At 39.2% G+C, this 25663-nt stretch overlaps 1 protein-coding gene across 9 annotated transcripts in view; it reads right to left on the bottom strand.

Moving 5' to 3' along the window:
- The window catches only part of ST7 (suppression of tumorigenicity 7), a 267772-nt gene that overhangs the window by 59453 nt on the left and 182656 nt on the right, over positions 1-25663 (bottom strand). For all 9 annotated transcript variants that reach the window (XM_027539603.1, XM_027539608.1, XM_027539609.1 and 6 more), the window contains one exon: positions 6448-6562. In XM_027539603.1, coding sequence (XP_027395404.1) covers positions 6448-6562 — 115 coding nt within the window. The remainder of the gene's footprint in view (positions 1-6447; positions 6563-25663) is intronic.

Here is a 25663-nt window from a genome sequence, read left to right as displayed (position 1 = left end):
TTCTAGCTGTAAGGCCCTGGGCAATGAACAGTGCACAAAATTTTTACTTATAACTACATGCTGACTCTGTAAAACAATGATCAGCAGAAAGTTTACTCTCTGAAGGGTCTCAACATAGAGTGATTCCCTCATGTTTTCTTTAGAATTTCTGCTTTCAATCTACTGAGATGAAAGTATTCCCCCAATGCTACAAACATGTCCTGTACTTAAAAAGTATTCCTTCTGCACACTGTGAAGTGAAGTCGCTCAGTTGTGGCTGACTCTTTGTGACCCCATGGACTGTAGCCTACCAGGATCCTCCATCCATGGGATTTTCCAGGCAAGAATGCTGGAGTGGGTTGCCATTTCCTTCTCCAGGAGATCTTCCCGACCCAGGGATTGAACCCAGGTCTCCTGCATTGTAGGCAGACGCTTTACCATCTGAGCCACCAGGGAAACTCTTCTGCACATTACCAGATAGTAAATAAGAATACAGATTTAGGATGGGCTTGATGGTACCAGTAAAAATGGTCTTGATATAGCTGTTGCATTTATATAACATTCGTGACTATATAAAAAGACCAGCTGTCCTTCACAGGGAAGCTTCTGACCCCAAATTTAGGGCAATCACTAGATGCCCTAATGCAGTAAGTATCCAGAAGAGCTTGAACTTGTATCTCCATTGGTACAAATTGCTCCGAGGCGGAAACGATCTGTCTTTATCTTGAGTGAAAATCTCGGGCAATTTTTATTTTTCAGTTTTCCAAATGTTTAAGAATTGTTTTAGAGATAAAACTAAGTGTTTCCATTCTTATTAAATATCTACACACATGTCCTATTTTATTGTTCAGTCACTCAGTCATGTCCTACTTTTTGTGACCCCATGGACTGCAGCACACCAGGCCTCCCTGTCCATCACCATCTCCCGGAGTTTGCTCAAACTCTTGTCCATTGAGTCAGTGATGCCACCCAGCCATCTCATCTTCTGTAGTCCCCTTTTCCTCCTGCTTTCAATCTTTCCCAGCAATGGGGTCTTTTCCAATGAGTCAGTTCACATGTCCTGTTAGATGTATAATGAATTTTAACAAGAGGCTATAACAGTTTTTAGGGGAAACAAGACAGGGCTCTTCTGCTCTCATTTTAATTGACATTTTATATACGGTTTTCCATTTGAACAAAATGGGTTGAGAAGAGTGGTGAAGTTCAGGAGTGGTCCTCTTGTCTCTTTATAATGGTTAATAGTTACTGAATTCTTATTGTGTGCCCCATACTTTTCTAAACACTGTTGTTTAGTCGCTAAGTCATGTCTGACTCTTTTGTGACTCTACGGAATGTAGCCCACCTGGCTCCTCTGTTCATGGGATTTCCCAAGTAAGAACACTGGAGTGGATTGTCATTTCCGTCTCCAGGGGTTCTTCCCAACCCAAGGATCAAACCAGCATCTCCTGCATTGGCAGATAGATTCTTTATTACTGAGCCACCATTGATTAAATGCTTTAATCCTCACAACAAATTACCAGCTGTGTGATCTTGGGCAAGTTGCTTAGGCTTTCTAAGTCTTGATTCCATTTCCAGAGAAAGAAATGGAAGTTTAGAAGGTTAAGTGATTTGCTTAAGTTCATTCTCACATCCATGAGATGTGAGAGTTGGACCATAAAGAAAGCTGAGTGCCTAAAAATTAATGCTTTTGAACTGTGAAGTTGGAGAAGACTCTTGAGAGTCCCTGGGACTACAGGGAGATCAAACCAGTCAATACTAAAGGAGATCAACCCTGACCATTCATTGGAAGGACTGATGCTGAAGCTGAAGTTCCAATACTTTGGCCACCTGATGCAAAGGGCGGACTCATTGGAAAAGATCCTGATGCTGGGAAAGACTGAAGGCAGGAGCAGAAGGGGATAGCAGAAGACAAGATGGTTGGATGGCATCACCGACTCAATGGACATGAGTTTGAGCAAGCTCCGGGAGTTGGTAATGGACAGGGAAGCCTGGTGTCCATGGGGTCCCTGCAGTCCATGGGGTCACAAAGAGTCAGACAAAACTGAGAGACTGAACTGAACTAAGTTCACTCAGCCAGTGAAAGGCAGAGCTGGGCTTGCTCTCAGCAGGCTGGCACCAGGGCTAGTCCTCTGCCCCACCACCAGGACTGCCTTGGGTATCCTCAGGAGTTACTAACTAAAGACAGAGCTAGGTACTCCCAAAGGAAATGCTCACAAAGGGAGCACTCAAATTCATATTCACTTGCTTTGTGAGATTCTTCTAAAATTCAAATGCGCAAATGATAATGAATAAGAAACGCATGAATTCTTTTCCTCATTCCCACCCTAATCTTCAGACTTAAGCTTTCAAGCTAGGTGGCCTATAAACATCTTTGAAAGGCAATCCAAAGCTTGTAACAACTTTCTCAATGGCTTCATATAGAAGGTTCTGATGACCTTATGATCTTAAAAACATTGTCTTTATAGCTAATGTATGACTGAAAAAAAAAAAGATAAATTAAAATTAAATGAACACCATACATCAAATCCCTTTTGTGACTAATGAAATCAGGAACAAGGTGATTGGAGATGGTTTCAGAAAGATAGACAAATACAGATATGCCCAATTCTCAAGGAATAATTTTTTAAAAATCTTAAAAGACAATTTGGCATCACTGAAATTCTGCACCATGGCTCCAGCCTGCCTAATTCATTCTTTATAAGAGGAGGGAGAAAAAGAAAGTCACTTCAACGAGGCTTACGTTTATGAAAAACACATGGACTCTTAAAGCCAGCTAGACCTGAATTTGCATCTCAGTTCTGCAGTTTTGCAGTTTTCAAGGAATGTAGTTTTGAAAGTTACTTAAATTTACAAGCCTCAGCTTTGCATCTGATAAAACAGAATACCTTCTTGCAAGGTATACCTACCTTCTTGCAAGGACATTGTAAGGGTTATAGGTAATGTGTATAATTGGAACCAATGATAACAACAAGAAGAGTGTTAATAGAAATAATTAAATATACTGCCAACAGCAGAGACAGTGGAAGTGGGATGATGGTTAAGGGCATGGGCCTGGGGTCAGATGACCTCAGTTTATTCTTGCTTTCCTTTCCTCGTAGAATTCACATCATATCGAACAAAGGCTGTTCTAAGTTTCTCTCTTTGCCCTCACAACATAATATCTCCATGGTTTTACTGTGACATCTTAGGCTCTTCACTTGAATAAGTTACTTAACTCCTTTCTGTACCAGTTACCACAGCTGTAAAATGGGCTAATAATAGTATCTACCTCATATGCTGTGGCAAGAATAAATGAGTCCAGTCCATCCACGCCAAGCTTAGGATCATGTCTGACTGTGACACATCATAAGAACTCAATGTTAGCTGCTGCTGTTTTTTCAGTCATTGTATGAAAGACCCTCCAAAACCAACACCAACCACCTGGATAAAAATTGCTCACCCATAATGTTGGTTAACAGATTGAAACTAGAAGACCATGAAAATTCCTGAGGATGGCAAGACAGCATTTCAGACTAATGGCTGGAATAACATAAGATCAAAAGCCATCTGAAGGGAAAAGTAAAAATTAGATTGCAGTTTACAAGGAGGGGTGACTAGTTAACTGGTAATCCCTACTTGGAATCCAGGCTTGCCAAAGGGCTTCCCTATAAAAGAACTTTGTAAATGTCATTTTAAAAAGTCAAAGCAAAAAAAAAAAAATAGAAGTGAAGAAGAATAAGAATGAGGCAAAGGGAATATATGCCGCCTTCCTCCTTTCCTCAGAACATGCTGTGTTTTTTTCCCCTGTGCTTTGCCATATTTCTAAATCCTTTTTGCAAAGGTCAGAGAAGCAGCAACAATCCCATTGTGTCACTTCCCCTCATACTACTTAAAAAAATTCAGCCACCTAGCAAATGTAATAAAGAAGGATTGCTGTACCCATAAAACATCCAAGAAACAGCTACCCAACCAGAGCATTCCGATTTGCAAAGATAACATCTAATCCTGCTGCTCTGGGTGTGGCTCGATGGTGAGGGATGGGGAGGCTGGGGTTCAAAGCGCTGTCTCCAGCATCTCACAGATTACATTGATGACATCAGAACCAGGGTGAAGAGCAGGGCGCCCCAATTGCTGTCTGTACTCCAAGCCCTCTGAAGCTTCCACTTCCTCACACAGAGCAAGAAAATTGGATAAGAACTGGGTCGAGGGCCTTTGGGTCTCAAGGAAAAGCTGCAGGGATGAGCCGGAAAGAGCCCATTTTCTGGTCCGGGGAGAAGAAGACAAGGCATGTTTTTAATAGTCTGGTGTGGCTGCAGCTCACTCCTCGAGAACAGTAACTTCAGCAGCCACTTCATTATATTTCTACTGTAAATGACACAGGCCTGAGCCAAGTCTGAGCCAAAACACCCTCCAGGATTCAGCTGGGGTTAGGTCATCTGCAGCGGATTGACCACTGCTGAACTCTAAACCCCTAACGAGGCATCTCAGCAACAGTATGTGTCCTGCCACTAATGAGGCTCTTTTTCCATGAATAATGAGAAAGAACATCATCTCTGTTGCCAGGTACAAACATAAACAAAGCTCAACACAGGGCTTTGGTATAGTGAGTTTGTCCATTTGCAACAAAGGAATTTAGCAAAGTGAGAGCCAAGTTTTAGTGGAGGGTGGGACAGGCTCTTGTAACAAATAATGTGAACATATGTTATCAGAATCTAATAAATCAGCTTTCAGTTGTTGTGGCATGGAGACTGTGCAATGGGATAGAGACAGACGACAGAAAGCTCCAAATGAGTTCACTGCTTTATTTTACAATCAGTCTTGTAACACAAAGCTGATGATTTCTGTAATGAACTGAGATCTTCATGAAAGGAGCCTTAGGAGAGACCTGAGATCCCAAAGGCTCTATCGGCTAAACCTTTTCTCACGCCTTGATGTAGCAGGCTGAGTGCAGGCTGACTCTGGGGATGAGAACACTGAAGCCTTGCCATGACACTGCTGGCTTTGAGGTACTTTGTGGAAGGCGCATGACCACCTGAATCCATGTGCTGGGTTTCTTAGGTACCAAAAGGCCCTCAATGTACCACGAGCATTCTGCCTCTAAGGTAGTCTCCTGGCTTAGACTCCCAAGGTCAGCCCAACAGTGAGATTCCAGCATATAAACAGAGAACAAAAGTGAGCTGACATGAAGGTCAAACAGTCTTTATTTCGTTTACTGTAAAGTGTGCCACATTTTTCTCTCTTTCTAAAATCAGTTCCATACTAGGTAGCATGTATTTTCTTACACAGGGTGCTCATGTTTGCACAGGCCAAGCGGTGCCATCACTGACTAAGGGCTTTTAGTTTGCATCAGTCTGAGCAAGAATTAACAGTAAAACAAAATGAAAACAGTCTCACGATGCCTCAGTTCCTCCAGCTGCAGAGGGTAACAACTCTAACCTATTTCAGATATACCTTTTGAGGAACTGTGTGTCAAAAATAAGACTCAAATAGTATAGCTGGCTCTATATGTTTGATGAATTGCTAGAAATTTTGACCTCAATAATTCTTTTTTCATGGAAAGGCATTTTATTTTAAATATAGCAGTGTGAACATGTCAATAATTCTTTAAATGTACTAAAAATGCTTACTTAATAAAGAATATTTTATAAAGTAAAAAAAAATCATGTAACATAAACAATCACTTCCTAACATCCATTTTATAAGCAAATATATTTATTTTGGGGAGAGAGTTAATGGGACATGGTATGAGTTAATGGCAGAATGGTATGAAATTCTGCAGAGATTCTAGCAGCTAATTATGTAGAAAATTGTGTATAATTAATCAAATAGTAAATTCAAAGACAATGGCAATTGAGAAGATTTTTCAAATATCTGGGTGGTATCAGCTTATTTTTCTGGTTTATTAAGAAAAGCAAAATAAAATAAGCTCATGGGTGAGTAGGTTAGAATGGCAAAGGGACTGCAAAGGCTTTCATGTGAAGAAATGGGAGTTTTTCTGCTAAAAAAGAGAAGACCTGGGGTGAAGGGGCCATGATTTCATCTTCAAACATTACTGAACTGTCACAAGTTTTGTAGCAGAAACTACCAGCTGTTTTTGGTGAAGGAAATGGCAACTCATTTCAGTATTCCTGCCTGAGAAATACCATGGATAGAGGAGTCTGGCGGGCTACAGTCCATAAGGTTGCAAAGATTCAAACACGACTTAGCAGCTAAACAACAAGAAAACCCAGCTGTTCTATTGCTTCAAAGATCTACATGACCAACAGGTAGTGGTCACAGCCAACCAGTGAGGGGTCAGCGCTGTTCCTACAGGGCACGTGCTGCCCGCAGAGGTTCTGAGTGATTCCTGACCACGGAAATCAGGTGGAAATTCATAAGACAATAGTTAGCACAGTGCTGTGCTATTTGAAATGATCCTTCTCATCTAATCATTGAAACACATCAAGAAGAGAGGAATACTCAAGTAGATAAAAGTACCCAAGGACTTACCGTCATACTTTGCTAAGACTGCCTGAACATCAGCATATGCTTGTAGTTCCAGGAGAGCCTCTAAAAGGTTTTCATGGATGTTGAACATGCTCAGGAGAGGGAACTCCTTCATTAACTAGGAAAGAAGAAATCAAGGGAAAATTAATATGTTTCTTATTTTTTAAGGTATAACTGAGTTATTTATATACTATATATAAAAGTATAGTATATTTTTTAGAAGTACAAGTAATACTAAATTACAAGCATTCACATCAATTATTATGTTGTAAAGCATTAAACGCTTAAATTTTTTCATGCTATTTTTGGGAACAGCAACTTTGAATTTGTGAGAATCTAAGGTGGGAGAAAAATCCAAAAGTGAGGAGTTTTATGAACACTGAGGAAGATGCTTACAGGCAGTATGAATGTTAAAATGCCTTTAAGGCCAAATAAGGTGAAGGTGGAAAACTATCTCCTAGTTGTTAACAGTTAGCAGTTCTGGATGGAAGCCAGAGGGTAGAAGGAGAAGCAAAAGGCATTGCTCTTTTGAGCAGCCTGATAGCCAAGTTAAAGACAAAAAGTAGGAAAATAACTAGAAGGTGATATGTGTTGAGAAAATTTGCAGGTAGACAGAGAATGGTAGTAAAAGAAGATGTTAAGGAGTTTCTGCCTGTTGGTCTTAATAAAACAGGAGTCAAGATTATTTTTCGAGACTGAGGGAACAGGTGACAGGGAGGAAGTAGGAAGATGGTGGTCAAAGTGTGGAACAATCAAGGATTCCAGAGGCTGTCTTGGGACCCCAACAGACTGGAGACCACGGATTTAGAGAGCACAATTGGCACCGTTGTCAAGTTTCAGCTGACAGGGCTCAGCAGCCCAGGGACAGTGGCAAAGATGTCAAATGATAAGGTTGAGCCTGGGAAAACTGAATTAGATTCAATGAAAAGTCAAGGAGCAAGAGAACAGGCTAGAATGGTGAAGGAATGATTAAAGGAAAGGCTCAGGTTCTAGACAGCATAAAGAGGGAGAGAGGTCCAAAGGGAGTTAAAAAATATGATAATGAATGTCATTGGGAAACAAAGAGAAAGAAGAAAGGACGTGACCAAGAATTTCAGAGTAAAATCTTATCCTCAAGAAAGGTAAATCTCACCTTAAGGAGAAGACAACCAGGTTCTTTACAAAGCAAAGTCACACACGCACATATATACGTGTGTAAGTAAGTAATGATGTATTCATATATGTGTATGTATCATGACCCAGATAATCATGGTGGTGTGATCAACTCACCTACAGCCAGACATCCTGGAATGTGAGGTCAAGTGGGCCTTAGAAAGCATCACAAAGAACAAAGCTAGTGGAGGTGATGGAATTCCAGTTGAGCTATTTCAAATCCTGAAAGATGATGCTGTGAAAGTGCTGCACTCAATATGCAAACAAATTTGGAAAACATAGCAGTGGCCACAGGACTAGAAGAGGTCAGTTTTCATTCCAATCCAAAAGAAAGGCAATGCCAAAGAATGCTCAAACTACCACACAGTTGCACTCATCTCACACGCTAGCAAAGTAATGCTCAAAATTCTCCAAGCCAGGCTTCAGCAATACATGAACCGTAACTTCCAGATGTTCAAGCTGGATTTAGAAAAGGCAGAGGAACTACAGATCAAATTGCCAACATCCACTGGATCATCGAAAAAGCAAGAGAGTTCCAGAACAACATCTATTTCTGCTTTATTGACTATGCCAAAGCCTTTGACTGTGTGGATCACAATAAACTCTGGAAAATTCTTCAAGATATGGGAATACCAGACCACCTGACCTTCCTCTTGAGAAACCTATATGCTGGTCAGGAAGCAACAGTTAGAACTGGACAAGGAACAACAGACTGGTTCCAAATAGGAAAAGGAGTACGTCAAGGATGTATATTGTCACCCTGCTTATTTAACTTATATGCAGAGTACATCAGGAGAAATGCTGGGCTGGAAGGAATCAAGATTGCCAGGAGAAATAGCAATAACCTCAGATATGCAGATGACACCACCCTTATGGCAGAAAGTGAAGAAGAACTGAAAAGCCTCTTGATGAAAGGGAAAGAGGAGAGTGAAAAAGTTGGCTTAAAGCTCAACATTCAGAAAACGAAGATCATGGCATCTGGTCCCATCACTTCATGGCAAAATAGATGGGGAAACAGTGGAAACAGTGTCAGACTTTATTTTGGGGGGCTCCAAAATCACTGCAGATGGTGACTGCAGCCATGAAATTAAAAGACGCTTACTCCTTGGAAGAAAAGTTATGACCAAACTAGATAGCATATTAAAAGGCAGAGACATTACTTTGCCAACAAAGGTACATCTAGTCAAGGCTATGGTTTTTCCAGTGGTCATGTATGGATGTGAGAGTTGGACTATGAAGAAAGCTGAGTGGCAAAGAATTGATGCTTTTGAACTGTGGTGTTGGAGAAGACTCTTGAGATTCCCTTGGACTGCAAGGAGATCCAACCAGTCCATCCTAAAGGAGATCAGTCCTGGGTGTTCATTGGAAGGACTGATGCTGAAGCTGAAACTCCAATACTTTGGCCACCTCATGCAAAGAGTTGACTCATTGGAAAAGACCCTGATGCTGGGAGGGGTTGGGGGCAGGAGCAGAAGGGGACGACAGAGGATGAGACAGCTGGATGGCATCACCAACCCGATGGACATGAGTTTGGGTAAACTCTGGGAGTTGGTGATGGACAGGGAGGCCTGGCGTGCTGGGATTCATGAGGTCGCGAAGAATCGGACACAACTGAGTGACTGAACTGAACTGTGCTTAGTCGCTCAGTCATGTCCTACTCTTTGCAATCCCATGGACTATAGCCCGCCAGGCTTCTCTGTTCATGGGGATTTTCCAGGCAAGAATACTGGAGTGGATTGCCATGCCTTCCTCCAGGGGATCTTCCCATCCCAGGGATCGAACCCAGGTCTCCCGCATTGCAGGCACTTTCTTTACTGCCTGAGCCACCAGGGAAGCCCGTATACATATATACCCTCTATTTAATTTACTAAATGGATAAGTGTTCTCTATTATAACACAGTGACCTTTAAAGAAGTAATACTTCTTTTTTCAATGTCATCATATTTAAAGCAATTGTGCTGAGAGAAATAATACCCCTCAAAGTAGACAAATTTATTATTAAACAAGAAACCAGTGGAGACACTGCATTGACTATTCACTTATTCCAAGTTAGAAACCTTTGCAATATTGTTTTGTTTTTAAAAAATCCAAGAACTATTTAGCACATCTCTAAAAACAAATAATTTTCTGCAGCTTCAAGGCATCATATTACCAACAAATAATACCTATCAAAATGATTATGTCTTCAATAAGCCTGTCTAAACCCCCTAGAGACAGCCTGCAGTATTTCCACTGCTAGTAAAGGAAGTGAATAAGACTGTATCACACATTGTTGATGTTCTGCAACCAATAAAAGTATTACTTGTCTGGTTTATTCTGATTCTGGTTCACATCACTTTTTAATTTTTTTTCTCTTTCTAATTAGTGCTTGTTAGAATTAAATCTCTATCATTCAGCATTTGGCAATACAATAAAGATATTCTCTAAACTGCAACATTTAAACATTAACCATTTTTGATCAATTCTTTAGGTAGAGGTCAAACTTCAAGGACTCAAGTCATATTCTGTAATTTAACAACTGCAATTCCAAATACTAGTATGTTGAAGCTTAAAAACTGAAAGGGGAATCTAATTAAAATCTAACACATGTATGCCTATGGCCGATTCATGCTGATGTATGGCAGAGGCCATCACAATATTGTAAAGTAATTATTCTTCGATTAATATAAATAAATACATTTAAAAGATCCAATGAAACTCTGAGCAAACATGGAGGTCTGGGCTTGTTTAAATAGAACTCAAAGATGCTAGGAGTTTGGGCAGCAATGCTTTCACTGGATGCTTGGACAGAACATACCATGTCCAAAAAACAATCACCAATAAAATAATTCTAAACATAGCAAATAGCAAATGTTGGAAAGGCAATTGAAGTCATATTACAATTTGGAAATCTAGCTTTGCTTCCTGAATATAAACAAGAAGAAATAGTGAACCTTCCACTGCCCCACTCACTCCAGTTATCACCTGACTTTCTCCAGCCTTTCACAACAGGCTTTCTTAGAGAAGAGCCATGAGTATTCCACTCCTTCCGCTCCCTTCACTCCTCACTGTAAGCTACAATCTGGCTTCCAGCCCCACAATTTCTCTGAATCTACTCATTCCACATTTCCAGGTGACTTAAATTGCTCCTGTGGACGCCCTCCAGTCCTTTTCTTGCTTGACCTCTGCAACATTTGACAGTTTGATGACTTCTTGAAACTCTTGTCTCTCTTGGCTTCCTCCATACCATTTTCTTCTGGTTTTCTTCATACTCATCTTATAGCTCCTTCTCTAGTTTCCCCCTTTTCTGCTACTTAGGAGTAAGCTGTCTGCCTGGGTATGTCCCAAGTATTCTTTGCATAAACACACTGATCTCTAGGACACTTTCATGTCCGGGGTCTCAATACCACCACTTTTGTGGGGATGGCTCCCACATCCTCATATTCTGCTCTGACCTCTCTCCTAAGCCATTACATCAATTTATAAGCTCTCTCCCTGACAGTTTTACCCGATCCATCTAATACCAGGCTCATAAATTCCAAAGCCAACCCTTCAAACCTGTTCGTCCCCTTGGTATTTCCTATTTTGGAAAAGAACCATTAAGCCCTGCGTTAAGAATCTCTATGGCATGCCCACTATAGCCACCTCCTTAGAGATCTTTAAACCCCTGAATTAATATGTAAAAAAAAAAAAAAATGCTGGCAGCTTTCATCAAGTACAAAGAAAATTCTGTCATGCAAAAGAACAAACATAAAACAAACACACACTTTAAGAAACATTACTACTTCCTCTTTTCTCTGACCTTGCTACCAATAATTTAGTTTATGCTCTTATACTTGACCTAAATTGCTCAAATGGCATCTTTCCTCTGCCTGCTTCTGGAATCACCTTTTTCCAACCCACTCTTCACATTACTTTCATAACAGTTTTTCAAATAAACACACTTGAGTTCATCACAACCCTGCTTAAAAGGCAACCACTCATGTGGAAACAGGCAGATGTGAATACAAATTTACAAAGACTGTTTTTTACAACATTATTTACAGTGATGAAAAATGCAAGCAACTTAAAAATTTATGTATTATGAGATATTTACATAAAATAAGATATAGTCATCTTTGGGACTATAATATATAGTCATTAGTAGCTAAATTATCAAATAACTATTAATGGTATGGCCTGGGAAATGTAGACATGTGACATTACATTAGAAAAAGCAAGATACAAACAAAATTTGACAATAATATCAAGCTTTTCTTTTGTATCTACGCATAGAGACATACTTGGTTAGAAAGACACCAAAATGTTTTACTAGTAGTTATTTTCTGGTTAATGAGATTAAAGTGATTTTTATTGCTTCTTTCATATTTACCATAAGTTGTAATATTTTTAAAAGGAATATATGTACATTCTTTATATGGGGGTGGAAAAACTCTTTTTGAGAATATTGACTTCTCTGAAAACTATAAAACATTGAAAAAGGAAATTAAAGATGACTCAAAGAAATAGAAAAAATCCTATGCTCTTGGATTAAAAGAATTTATATTATTAAAATGGGCATATTACCAAAGCAATCTACAGTTTTAATGCAATCCTTATCATTACCCATGAAATTCTTCAGAGAACAAGAACAAAAATCCTAATATTTATATGGAACCACAAAAGACTCAGAATTGCTAAGGCAATCTGAGGAAGAACAAAGATGAAGGTCTAACCCTCCCAGACCTCAGACAATACTACAAGGCTACAATAATCAAAATAGCATGGTACTGGCACACAAGCAGAACAGAAAAGAGAGCCCAGAAATAAATCTACCCACCTGTGATCAATTAATCTTTGACAAAGGAGGCAAAAATATACAATGGGGAAAAGACAATCTCTTCAGCAAGAGGTGTTGGGAAAGTTGGAAAGCCACATGTAAATTAATGAAGTAAGAACACTCCTTCACATCATATACAAAAATAAACTCAAAATGGCTTAAAGACTTAAATATAGGACATGACACAAAAAACTCCTAAAAGAAAATATAGGCAGAATCTTCTCTGACATAAATTGTAGCAATGTCTTCTTAGGTCAGTCTCCCAAGGCAACAAAAATAAAAGCAATAATTTTTAAATGGGATCTTGAACTTAGAAGTTTCTGCACAGCAAAAATCATCAACAGAACAAAAAGACAACATATGGAATGGGAGAAAAAATATTTGCAAACAGCGCAACTGACAAGGTCTTAATTTCTAAGTTACACAATGAGCTCATACAGCTCATTATCAAAAAAATAAACAACCCAATCAAAATATGAGCAGAAGACCTAAATAGACATTTCTCCAAAGAAGACATACAGATGGCTAAGCACATGAAAAAATGCTCAACATTGTTATTATGCTGCTGCTGCTGCTAAGTCGCTTCAGTCGTGTCCGACTCTGTGCGACCCCGTAAGACAGCAGCCCACCATGCTCCCCCGTCCCTGGGATTCTCCAGGCAAGAACACTGGAGTGGGTTGCCATTTCCTTCTCCAATGCAGGAAAGTGAAAAGTGAAAGGGAAGTCGCTCAGTCCTGTCTGACTCTTAGCCACCACATGGACTGCAGCCCACCAGGCTCCTCCATCCATGGGATTTTCCAGGCAATGGAAACTAATCAAAACTACAATGAGATATCACCTCATACCAGTCAGAATGGCCATCATCAAAATGTCGACAAATAATAAATGCTGGAGAAGGTGTAGAGAAAAGGAAACCCTCCTACATCATTGGTGATAATGTAAATTGGTACAGCCACTATGGAGACCAGTATGGAGGTTCCTTCAAAAACTAAAAACAGGGTTGCCAATAAGATCCAGCAATCTCATTCTTGGGCACTGATCTGGAAGAGATGAAAACACTAATTCAAAAAAATACATGCACCCCCATGTTCGCATCCTGGTGACTCAGATGGTAAAACATCTGCCTATGATGTAGGAGACCTGGGTTTGATCCCTGGGTCAGGAAGATCTCCTGGAGAAGGGAATGGCAACCAGTATTCTTGCATGGAGAATTCCATGGACCAAGGAGCCTGGTGGCTACAGTCCAGGGCGTTGCAAAGACTCGGACACAATTGAGCAATCAACACTTTCACGTCAGTTTCCATGTTCATAGCAGCACTATTTACAAGGCCAAGACATGGAAACAACTTAAGTGTCCATCATCAGTTGAGTGGATAAAGAAGATGTGGTCCATATATACAATGGAACTTTACTCAGCCATAAAATAAAAAGAATGAAATAATGTCCTTTGCAGAAACATGGACAGACCTAGAGATTAACATACTAAGAAAAGCAAGTCAAACAAAGAAAGACAAATTTCACATGATATCATGTGGAACATAAAAAATGGTCCAAATGAACTTATTTACAAAACAGACTCATGTGGTTAACCAAAGGGGAAAAGAGGGAGGAGGGATAAATTAAGAGTTTGGGACTAACAGATATACACTACTATATATATAAAAGATATATAACAAGGACCTACTATAAAATAGATATACAACAAGGACCTACTGTACAGCCTAGGGAACTATATTTAATATCTTATAATAACCTATAATGAAAAAGAATCTAGAAAAGAATATGTATAAGCATATTTTCACATATATATGTATATATGTTCCTCTACCATTTAAAACCTTCCAGTGACTGTGCATAAACTGCATCTTGTAAAATGTATAGCTAGAACTCATATGCTTTGACTCAAGATAAGGAAGAATTTTCTTAGAGTTGTCAGAAAATGAACAGATGGTCTATAGAAGTCTCCATCACTGAAATTTCGTAGCGAGAGAGAGGCTGCTCACTGGGCAGGGATGATCAAGATGGAGGACATTTTAAATCCTCTAATTGCAAGGGAAAATGCCCCAGCTCCAAAGCATAACTTTCAGGCTCTCCCTCAGCTTAGTGCCAGACTTTTGCCTCCCCTGTCTTCTCAGGATTAAAACTCTAGCCTTGTCAGATCAGACCATTATAACCATCCCTAGAATTCTTTCTACAGTTACTAGCCACTGTGTTTTTATTCAGACTCTTCATACCACCTGGAATACCTTTTCTCTTCATTTACAAGGCAGCCTGTCAAAACCACCCCACCCTCCAAAGCCTAGATCAAATGCCACCTCCTAACGTCACAGCATCATAGAAAGTGAGAGCCAGAAGAGCCCACGGAGATCATCCAAACACCCTCCTCAGTTTACAGACAGCTCTCGCCCGCCCTCACCCCTCCAAACAACAATGACGGCTACAAATTTAAGTGACGCAGCCAAGTCAGTGCTGGGACTGTGATTCAAACCCAGTCATCAGTACCGATTCCAAATTTCAATACATCAAAACCCTGTCTCTGGCTTGCCAAGTCTAGGAGAACTAAACAATTTTGCTGATGCTTCTTTGTTATAACACTTACCTATTTTCTTGGTATTGTGTTTGCATGAATATATGAAGATGGCTATATTACAGAGGAAAGAGCCCTCTATATTTGGAGTTATTCCTGAGCTTAAATCCCACTTATACCACTTACTACCTGTGTGACCACCTCCGTTTTCTTATCTCCTGGGTCTCAGTTCAAAGGGCATCTTCCCAGACTCTCTCTACCATCTAGCTATTGTCACCAGCTCACTCAACCATTTTCCATTGCTTCTATCATATTCTGAAATTATGATATTTATTTATGTAGCTGAATACTAGATAATTTAAAAAACAAAACAATAAACAGAGTGACAGTAGGTAATACTATAATTTCAGGAGTCAGCAAATTTTTTTCTGTAAAGAGTTAGACAGTAAATACTTTGGGCTTTGTGAGCCATATGGTCTCTGTTGTGACTACTCAACTCTGACATTATAGCATGAAAGCTGCCATGGACAGTACATAAATGAATGAGTGAGGCTAGGTTTCAATAAAACAACTTACAGAAACAGGCAGATCAGATTTGGCCACAGGCCTTAAATTGTCAAGCCCTGGTTAACAGGAATAAGTTTCAAAAATCAAAAAGCCTTCATAAAATGAGTATCATAGTGATATTACACTTGAAAAATAGGACATCTCTTACACACAGCTGGTTTGACAGGCCATAGTAAAATGGAAAAAGGCCTACTCTACAACCCAACACTTCTTCTCCCAGCTCTGTTTCCTAGAGACCATTCACACACATTTCTGAGGATTTACATACTGCGATATTCACAGAGGAGGAGGAGCACTGTATAAACATGCTGGATGGATAGATTAAATGAGGCATACTCATGACAAAATGCTATTCAGCAGGAAAAAGGAATAAGTTATGTTTAATACATCTTAATGTAGACAAATCAAGCAGTTTTGAGTTCTCTAGAAATACTCTAGGAAACAGCCTGTAGAGTATAACAATTAAGACTTTTAATGCACACAAAATGATCCTACATATTGTTTATGGGTATATTATATATAAACATATGAAAACTAACTGAAAAAACAAAGTTCCTGGTACCTAATGGATGGTTGTGAATGGTAGTCACATGGGGGTCTATAGCTTTGTATTGTTTTATTATAAAAGTTTTAATTATTAGCTTACTGCTATTTATTATTAACTATAATTAATTCTGAGTGGTGAGGTTATTTTTCAATATATTAAACTTTTATATATAAAGTCGCTTCTTTAAACATAGGAAGCTCATTAGATGTACTTTTCATTTGTAATTCCTCAAGAGTTTCATACTCCTCATTTAGATTTTTAATTTGTTTTCCTATTTTCTAATTGCCTTTTGAAGCAAAATTACTTCCTCCTGTTGGGGGCTTGACTATAGCTCCTTAAAATATTGCTCAGTTCAGTTCAGTCGCTCAGTCATGTCCGACTCTTTGCGACCCCATGAATCACAGCACACGAGGCCTCCCTGTCCATCACCAACTCCCGGAGTTTACTCAGACTCATGTCCATCGAGTCAGTGATGCCATCCAGCCATCTCATCCTCTGTCGTCCCCTTCTCCTCCTGCCTCTAATCCCTCCCAGAGTCAGAGTCTTTTCCAATGAGTCAACTCTTCGCATGAGGTGGCCAAAGTATTGGAGTTTCAGCTTCAACATCAGTCCTTCCAATGAACACCCAGGACTGATCTCCTTCAGAATGGACTGGTTGGATCTCCTTGCAGTCCAAGGGACTCTCAAGAGTCTTCTCCAACACCACAGTTCAAAAGCATCAATTCTTTGGTGCTCAGCTTTCTTCACAGTCCAACTCTCACATCCATACATGACCACTGGAAAAACCATAGCCTTGACTAGACGGACCTTTGTTGGCAAAGTAATGTCTCTGCCTTTTAATATGCTATCTAGGTTGGTCATAACTTTCCTTCCAAGGAGTAAGCATCTTTTAATTTCATGGCTAGCATCTAAGAAAAGGTCAATGTCTGATTAAACAGCATTTAGAGATTTTCCTCAAAAAACAAACAAAAAAAAAATTTGAGCTAATAGATTTTAATGTACTGCACTTGAATCTGATAATAATGACAAGATAATGATAGCTAATCTCAGAGGAACCACATATTAGAAACCCAATTCTCCTCCATCTGAGTTCCAGAGAGTATGGCCTTGGACAGACGTGGTGTGAAGAACTATATAAATTATTGTTTTACCTTGAAGGATGCCTCAGAGTTAAGATGACTGTAAATTCCTTCCCTCTCTATCCCCTTAGTCCTGGGACTGGGGTTGGAGTTGGGGTTGGGGTTAGACTTAGATGAGACCACCTAACAAGAAAACTCTTCTGTCACAAAATTCCTTCCTGCTTCTTCTCCAGAACCACAAAGATTCATATGACACATTGTTTTCAAAGTAAAGGAGAAGGCACTGGACATGGCAGTGGGGCTGCTGAAAAGGACTCCATGTAGGGGAGGTGGTACATTACAAAAGCCAAGATCACCACAGTCTTTGGAATCAGATAGACCTGGTTCCCATACAGGAACAGTGGAGCTTCTTAGCATCATGTGAGCTGATTTTTCTCATCTGCAAGATAAGGATAATATGTGTACTAGCTCACAGTACACCCAGACACAATCTGGGGCTTGAAAAGCGAGCTATTTGTTTTGCTGTGTGTGACAGTTTCCTTTTAGAGTTTAACTGCACAATATAACATATCTTGATTTATTTATTTATTTTAAAATAATGTGCAACAAATAGCTTGGTGACATAATTAGCCTTCCTACTAAGAAACTCAAATGAAGGCATATGATAACTACAAAGGCCTGTTTTCTATAATCTAAGTCATTCTAAATAAATGTTTAAACTCCTATCTAGTATAGGTTTGTTTATTTATTGTCAGCTATCTTCCCTGCATTGGTAATTGCTTTCTTCTGGCAGTAAGAAATTTATATGCCCTGTTTTGCCCAAATACTACAGTTCATGTACAATGAAAACATTAACTTTCCTATGATTCCTCTAATACCTAGGGGGAAGAACATGGGATGGGCCAAGGATAGAATTTCAGTTTCAATTTTACATCATCTGGCTATTGTCAGTTCAACTTTATTTCAATGAAAGAATTTGAGACACTTCTAAGGTTAACATTTATGAGCTCAAGTAGGAAAAAAAGAAAAAAAGGAGAGTTAATTTACTGGATTTGAAATACTCTATGGACATAATTTAGAACTACAATCTGTATGCTTTTTCTCAGCTGACTTACAGGATGAAAACAACAGTTTAAACTTTTCAAGTTTGATTTGTATCTATTTAAACATTTTATTAGTTTAGCTATCCATGCATTGTTCTTTGAGTGAGAAAAGCAATGTGAAAATTCTTACATATTTTAAGGCAGAGGTAATTAAAAGAGATTCTTAGCCAGATTCCTACTGAGGTCAACGCAAGCTTGGCCTAATTAAAGTTTATAGAACTTGGCCTGTATTATATTCAAAGAGCAGATATTATTTTCTTACAGTTGCAAGTTTGACATTGCTTAATTACAGTTTCAAACAAGGACATAAACAGGAAATAGAAAATACACTCTGTATTGCATGCCTATTATTTTGTCATTGATTTCCACTGACACTGAGGGCCATGAAAGCAAAACAATTGTTTACTAGTGTCCTCAGAGGCCTCTGCGAGTTCCAGTTACACAGACCTCCACAAAATGCAGTCCTGAGAGGTATAAACATACATTAATAAGAAAATGTCATTTTCAGAGTGAATGTAAAAGAAAATACTAGTATAGTTTTGTTTATTTATTGTCAGCTATCTTCCCTGAATTAGTAATTGCTTTCTCCTGGCAGTAAGAAATTTATATGCCCTGTTTTGCCCAAATATTACAGTTCATGTACAATGAAAACATTAACTTTCCTATGATTCCAACTTTGTATCTATTGCAGTTATATGACCAGTGCATGATATTCACAGTTAGTTAAACCACTAGTTAACTAGTTCTTCACTGAACTGAGTACATGATGTAAAAACATTCATCACCAAGAACTGGAAAGGGAAGTGGCAGTTGTGGGGATGATGGTGAATCATCCAATGACAGCTTGGTATGACCACCCCCCGCCCTGTCCCTCGCAAAAAATTCAGAGGGATGGAAGGTTATCTAATTACCTACTTTTCTTGTCAGAATTATGCTCAGTTCATCACAGAGAAAGAAATTTTCCTTAAAAATTTCTAGTGAACGAGACAAGCTTTGGATTTATACAGATCCTAATAAAAATATTTTCAGTATAAAACTTCCTCTTCCATTTGTTACTCAATCAGTTAAAGATAAAACAAAGGCAGCCCTGGTCATAATTTGGGAATCTTCAAAGATTCTCTTCCTCAACTTCTACCTTCCTTAGTGACATTCTTGTTTTTCACCTTGCTCTGGTAGCCCAGTTGGTAAAGAATCTGCCTGCCAATGGAGGAGATGCAAGAGAGACGGGTTTGATCCCTGGGTTGGGAAGATCCCCTCGAGGAGGAGATGGCAATCCATGCCTGTATTCTTGACTGGAAAATTCCATGGACAGAGGAGCCTGGTGGGCTACAGTCCATGGAATTGCAAAGAGTCACACATGACTGAGCACACACATGCATGCACACGCATGCAAGACATCTAACATTCCTTTCCAAAAGCAAGGATCTTGATAGTACCACTGTTTCATCTATGTTATAATACTTTGTCAATACATATCTAAAATTTCTCCTTACTTTAAACTCTAGGGTAAACTTCAGTTTCAGGAACCCTGAATGTGAAGCTGGAGAAGAGAGCAGAGAAGTCAGCCTCATCCTGTCTTGGGGAAATAATAATTTACACCGATCTTTAAAACTGAGAGGAGAAAAAAAAAAAAAAACTGAGAAGGAACACATTGAGTAAAACAGTTTCTTTATCATCTTAAATTGCTTCAAATAGGGCTGTGTCCTAGCCCTGAAATCATGAACAAATCTGAACAATTTGATGCCTATTTCAAATGGGTAGGACACAAGCCTGGTAACAGGAAATAAGATGATAAACATCCTTCCATCTGTGATGATATGACGTGGCTCTCCTGTTCCAGGAGTGGCCTCAAGGAGCAGCTAAACATACTGGCCAACAGTTACTGCCAGAAAGGACTTTTTATGTCAAAACCACAATAACTGTGTTTGGCAGACACCCTTCCACATCCACACAGGTAATGGTAAATAACTCTAGTCAGAAGATTAAGTCATCTGGTTATCTCAGGCACAGTGAACAAATACTCATCCTGACAGGCATTTCACAACAGGGTCATGCTGAAAGTTTACAGTTATGAGAGACGTTTTTATAGCAACAGGCAGAAGGTCAGTACTCCAACCTTGACAGTCATCCACACACCACTCTGTAATCCCTTGGCCTTCCAGTGTTCTTCTTCCTCCCAAAGTCTTTCCACTCTACCCTCCTGAAACCCAAGTCCATGACATACAAATTTTCCAACACATCTATTAGCTATTTACAGAACATGAGCCTGAGTTCATGGCTTCTGTCAATTTCCCAGACAAAGCTTGTGTCTACCAGCAGGATACAGGGCTGCATCCTAGGTCCCCAAAGCACATCTAGATTGTTACTGCTCAGCCCTGGGGCCCACTTCCTACTCCTCTGAAGCACACGCCATAAAGCACCAACATCTGCCACCATCAGACTGGGTTTTCTACCAGGTGACAGACCCTCATACACTGAAGATTCTGACACCTGTCTCCGACTCTTATTCTTAACCTCAAGTCCTACCCTCCATATAGATGATTACAGTCCATGTAAACATCCCACCTAGTATTCAAGATCCTCAACTATTTTACCATCTCTAAGGAAAAGACTGTCCCTCTCCTGTAGTTAAATAACCCAAGGTTATAGCCAAACTCCAGACTGTGACATCCAGATGAGTCCCATCTATGCAACTCTTTGACCAGAATCTACTGATCTCATTTATTTCCAGGTGCTCTTTCTCAGAAGCCACTGGATGCTTCTCCTCAACCCAACCCATCAATGCTGGAGACCACAGAGCTCAGTTCTTAACTTTCTTTCTTTCTGTCTACATGATTTCATATAGAGATGAACCTTTGTTCACCTCTGCACACATGATTTCACGCAATACCAGGGTTTTAACTCTTACAGATATGTTGATAACTCCCAAATTCCTCACCCCCGAGTTCTAGACACATACCCAGTTGCCCTCCTGATATCCCTACCTGGAGGTAAAAAGGCCATTTCAAATTTAATGTGGCCAAAACAGAATCCCTGCTTTCCCCTGAAACTCTGTTCCTCTCCTATTTGTCTTCCTTTCTATAAATGCTATGACCATCAAGAAGCCGCTCAGGCTAAAAACCTGTGGACTTCTAAGTTTTCCTGATTATACAATTTCTTTCATTCCACATCCGTTCCATTCAGTGGCTAATTTTTCAACTGGTTACTGAGAGGCTCTACGTGCTAGGCATTGCTTTCCTGGGGTACAGTAGTAAACGTTAAAAAAAAAAAAAACTCCCTTCCTGAAAGAGACATTTTAGTGAAGGGGGAATAATAAATACGCAGATAAATATATGGAGAGACTATCAGGTGGTACACATTCTAAAGAGAATGAATGAAGCCAAGAAAGGTTTTAGGGAATGCTGGCAAAGCAGGCAGAGGCAGGTTTAAATACAGCAGTCAGAGAGGGAGGACAGAGAAGGTGGGATTGCGAAGCTGTTTAAGCAGAAACTGAAGCGGTGAGGGAGCCAGTCATGAGACTGGAAGAGGAGAATTCCAGGGAAGGCTTCCAGAAAGCGATGATCCTGAAGAGGCAGTGAGTCTGGCGCATTCAGCAAACAGGAAGAAGGCCAGTGTGCCTGGAGCACAGTGAACACAGAGCAGAAAGGAGGGCTGGAGAATGTAGAGCCTTCTAAGCCACTCACAGAGTCTAAGTTAAGGATGAGATGAGAGACCACTAGAAGGTTTTAAGCCAAAGAATGACTGTGTTTTAAATGGCTCATCCTAGCTGCTATGTGGAGAGACTCATACCTCAGAAAGCAGCCTTGTGTACCAGTGAACTCCTGAGTCACAAAGGCAATGTCTCTAAGCCCATGGAGAGGCAGAAGGCTATGGGGGTATCTGTTCTTAGCAAGCAGGACAGACAACTGACCAGGAAGGAGATATATTCAATGCTTATGTAATGATTATTTAAAAAGGGAATGCAAAAGACCCAGATCATTGGCCTCCGTGGTCATCACATGCACTGTGCTGGCTTTGCCTGCTTTATGGTTTCTGTTCCTCCCGGCCCAGGTCAGCCAAAATGTTTTTTTTTTTCAGTAATCATGTCTCTGTTCACCCTAGAAGTCAACAGCTTCACTGATTCCTGGTGACAGAAGCAGCCTGGCCAAGAAAGCAGAGACTCAGACATCAGTTCTCCCTGTACATCTCACAGAAGGAAAAACTGTTTATAAAAGTCCCTGGTTGAGGTGTGAATCAGAGAAGGTACAAGTACAGGTTAAGATAATTATCATTTGGGAAAATGATATAGGCACTGATAAACTTAACAGCTGATCAAGAAACATAAATGTAATCACAGATCCTTAGTTAGTAGGAACCACAAGAATAATATAGTCAAAGCTATGGTTTTCCCTGTAGTCATATATGGATGTGAGAAATGGACCATAAACAAGGCTGAGTGATGCAGAATCAATGCTTTCAAACTGTGGTGCTGGAGAAGACTCTTGAAGGTCCCCTGGACTGCAAGGAGAGCAAACCAGTCAATCCTAAAGAAAATCAATCTTGAATATTCATTGGAAAGACTGATGCTGAAACTGAAGCTCCAATACTTTGGCCACCTGATGCAAAGAGCTGACGTATTGGCAAAGACCCTGATTTTGGGAAAGGATGAAGTCAGGAGGAGAAGGGGCTGACAGAGGATGAAACGGTCGGATGGCCTCACTGATTCAATAGACATGAGTTTGAGCAAACTTTGGGAGATAGTGAAGGACAGAGAAAGAAGCCTGGCATGCTGCAGTCCATAGAACTGCAAAGTCAGACACGACTTGGCAACTGAACAACAACAAAACAAGAATAAAACAGATTTTTAAAATATTGAACCACTAGACCTACTCAGTGGAAGAGAATAAAGAGGTAAAGCATGACATACAGAATATGTCAGCAAAAATAACTCTAAACAGAATAATAATGATGATAAACACAAATGGGAAAAACATATGAACCAAAATTAAAGAACTGTCAGATTTGAATAAAGATGATATTCAGCAAAACATTTTACAGATCCAAATGGTCTATCAAAAAGTTACAGAAAACTTGATTATAAAATATGTAAATACATATATTAGGCAAATCCAAATCCAAATAGCTAAAGCAGTCCATCTTAACCCAAGTTAAAAACAAAATCAAGGCAGAAAAGTAAAAGGGACAAAGAGGGACATTATATACTCAATAATCAATAAGACAAAATAATTATCAACATAAATGTATTTAACAATATAGCTTCAATGTATATAAAGCAACAAGTAACTGAACATGGAAAAAAGGAGGTTCATAAACAATGAGAAATGAATAATCAATCACACACCTCTCAGAAACTGATACAGCAAGCAAACAAAATATGCTCAGATACAGATTTGAATAACATGATTAACAATGCAATTAAACTAGTAAATACATATAGACTTTTGTAACCAACAGAAACATACTCCTTTCAAACAGATATAACATTTATGAACTGACCATATACTAGACCTCAGAGGAGGCTTCCATTAAATTTTCCCCAAATCAATATCATATGATTTATGTTCAAAATCATATGATTTAAATTCTCTAAAGATAATATAAAGAAGATTATGAATCAATGACAAGGGGCTAAAAAGATACTAAGATGAAATCATAAATCAGAAATAAGATAAAATTATAAAGAAATAAAGAGATACTTACTTAGAATCAAAGGGAGCTAAGTGTTTAACATAAGAAACTGGTAAAGAGACAACAAACAGGGAATGGGGGAGGGGAGGAAGAGAAGCAGGTATGAGAAGAGAAGTACAAGTATGACCAGAAAAACTGGAATAAAGACAAAAAGTTGAGAAAATAAATAGAACCAAATCCTAGTTCTTTTGAAAAGTTTTATAAAAAAGACACACCTCTGTCAAGACTAATCAGCAAAAATAAAAGTTAAAAAAGACAAAGAGAACACAAAATGAAAAGGGGGGGAAAACTACAAACAAAATATTTTTTTAATTATGAAATAACATTATAAAAGCTATTGGCAATAAATTTGAAATATATATAACATATATATAGTGCTTAAAACAGCCTAGTACTGAGATAAATGGGCGTAGTCATGTATTGCTGATGAGAATTTAAACAATCACAGGCAACCATTCTGGGAAGTGTACTGGCAGGACATGCTAAAATCAATATTCATATGCCTAACATCCAACAATCCACTCCTGGCTACACACCCAGTGAAGGCTTCTCACATGTCTATAAGGATGTTCACTGCAGCACTGCTGTGATAATGGGAAACCGGAGGCCATGTGGGGGCCTTCACTGGGGAAAGGATAAGTAAAATAGAGTAAGAGTATAAGAGAGAATACAACGCAAGAATTAGAACTTGCAAACATATACCAGAGGTATGAGAAGTAAAAATAGATAGGCCTGAAAAATAATGTTGAGTAAAAATGGTAAGAAAATCTATAGAGATATAAGTTAAACACATACTGCATTACATATTTTGCAAGACTGTGATGGTCCTGGTATCTCTAAAATCAATTAGGTTTTACTCTCCTGGGATTTCTTAAATGAAAGGTATGACAATGGGAGTTCCTCATCAACTATATCTTAGAAGTGAAGTGAAAGTTGCTCAGTCATGTCTGACTCTTTGTGACCCCATGGACTATAGAGTCCATGGAATTCTCTAGGCCAGAATACTGGAGTGGGTAGCCTTTCCCTTCTCCAGGGGATCTTCCCAACCCAAGGATTTTCTCAACCCAGGGATCGAACCCAGGTCTGCCGCACTGCAGACAGATTCTTCCATCAAACCCAGAGGTTCCATTATTTTTCCTCTATATAATGGTTTCCTCACCTCAGCAAAGCGAAGATCTGTTATAATTCACAAAAAGATCAAGATGCCATTATGATAAAAATGAGTAATGTGCTCTCTCAAATACAGTATGTTCAAAACTGAACTCCTAACCTTTCCCCCCGCAAACCTGCAGGTTTCCACATCTTAGCTAATAGGAACTCCTCTTCCATGGGAAAATACTTGGAAACATCCTTGACTTCTCTCTTTTTTTCACACTGCATATATATTGAAGGCTCAGCTCAACAATGGATTCTACTCTCCACGTGGAAAAATGTGGGCCACATATATGAAAAACCCTGATACTGAGAATTAGCTTATCAGCCATATATTTATTACGCCACAAGTAAAACTTTCATGTATATGACATGTGTAAATAAATATAACACTCTCATCTGCCTCAGGGATTATCTGCCACAGCTCTTCACTGTGAATATAGAGTATAATGCTGATGAAACTGTGCTTCATCACTACTGATGCAACAAGGTAATAACCAATAAATCTATTATTTGCTCTTAGTAGTTAAATAACTTTCCTTCCTATATAATCACTAATTCTAATAACTTATTAAATAAGTTAACTCAATAAATCAGGCAAATCCA

Source organism: Bos indicus x Bos taurus, chromosome 4, assembly GCF_003369695.1.
Source record: "Bos indicus x Bos taurus breed Angus x Brahman F1 hybrid chromosome 4, Bos_hybrid_MaternalHap_v2.0, whole genome shotgun sequence".
NCBI lineage: Eukaryota > Metazoa > Chordata > Mammalia > Artiodactyla > Bovidae > Bos > Bos indicus x Bos taurus.
This window is presented reverse-complemented; position numbering and strand designations above follow the sequence as displayed.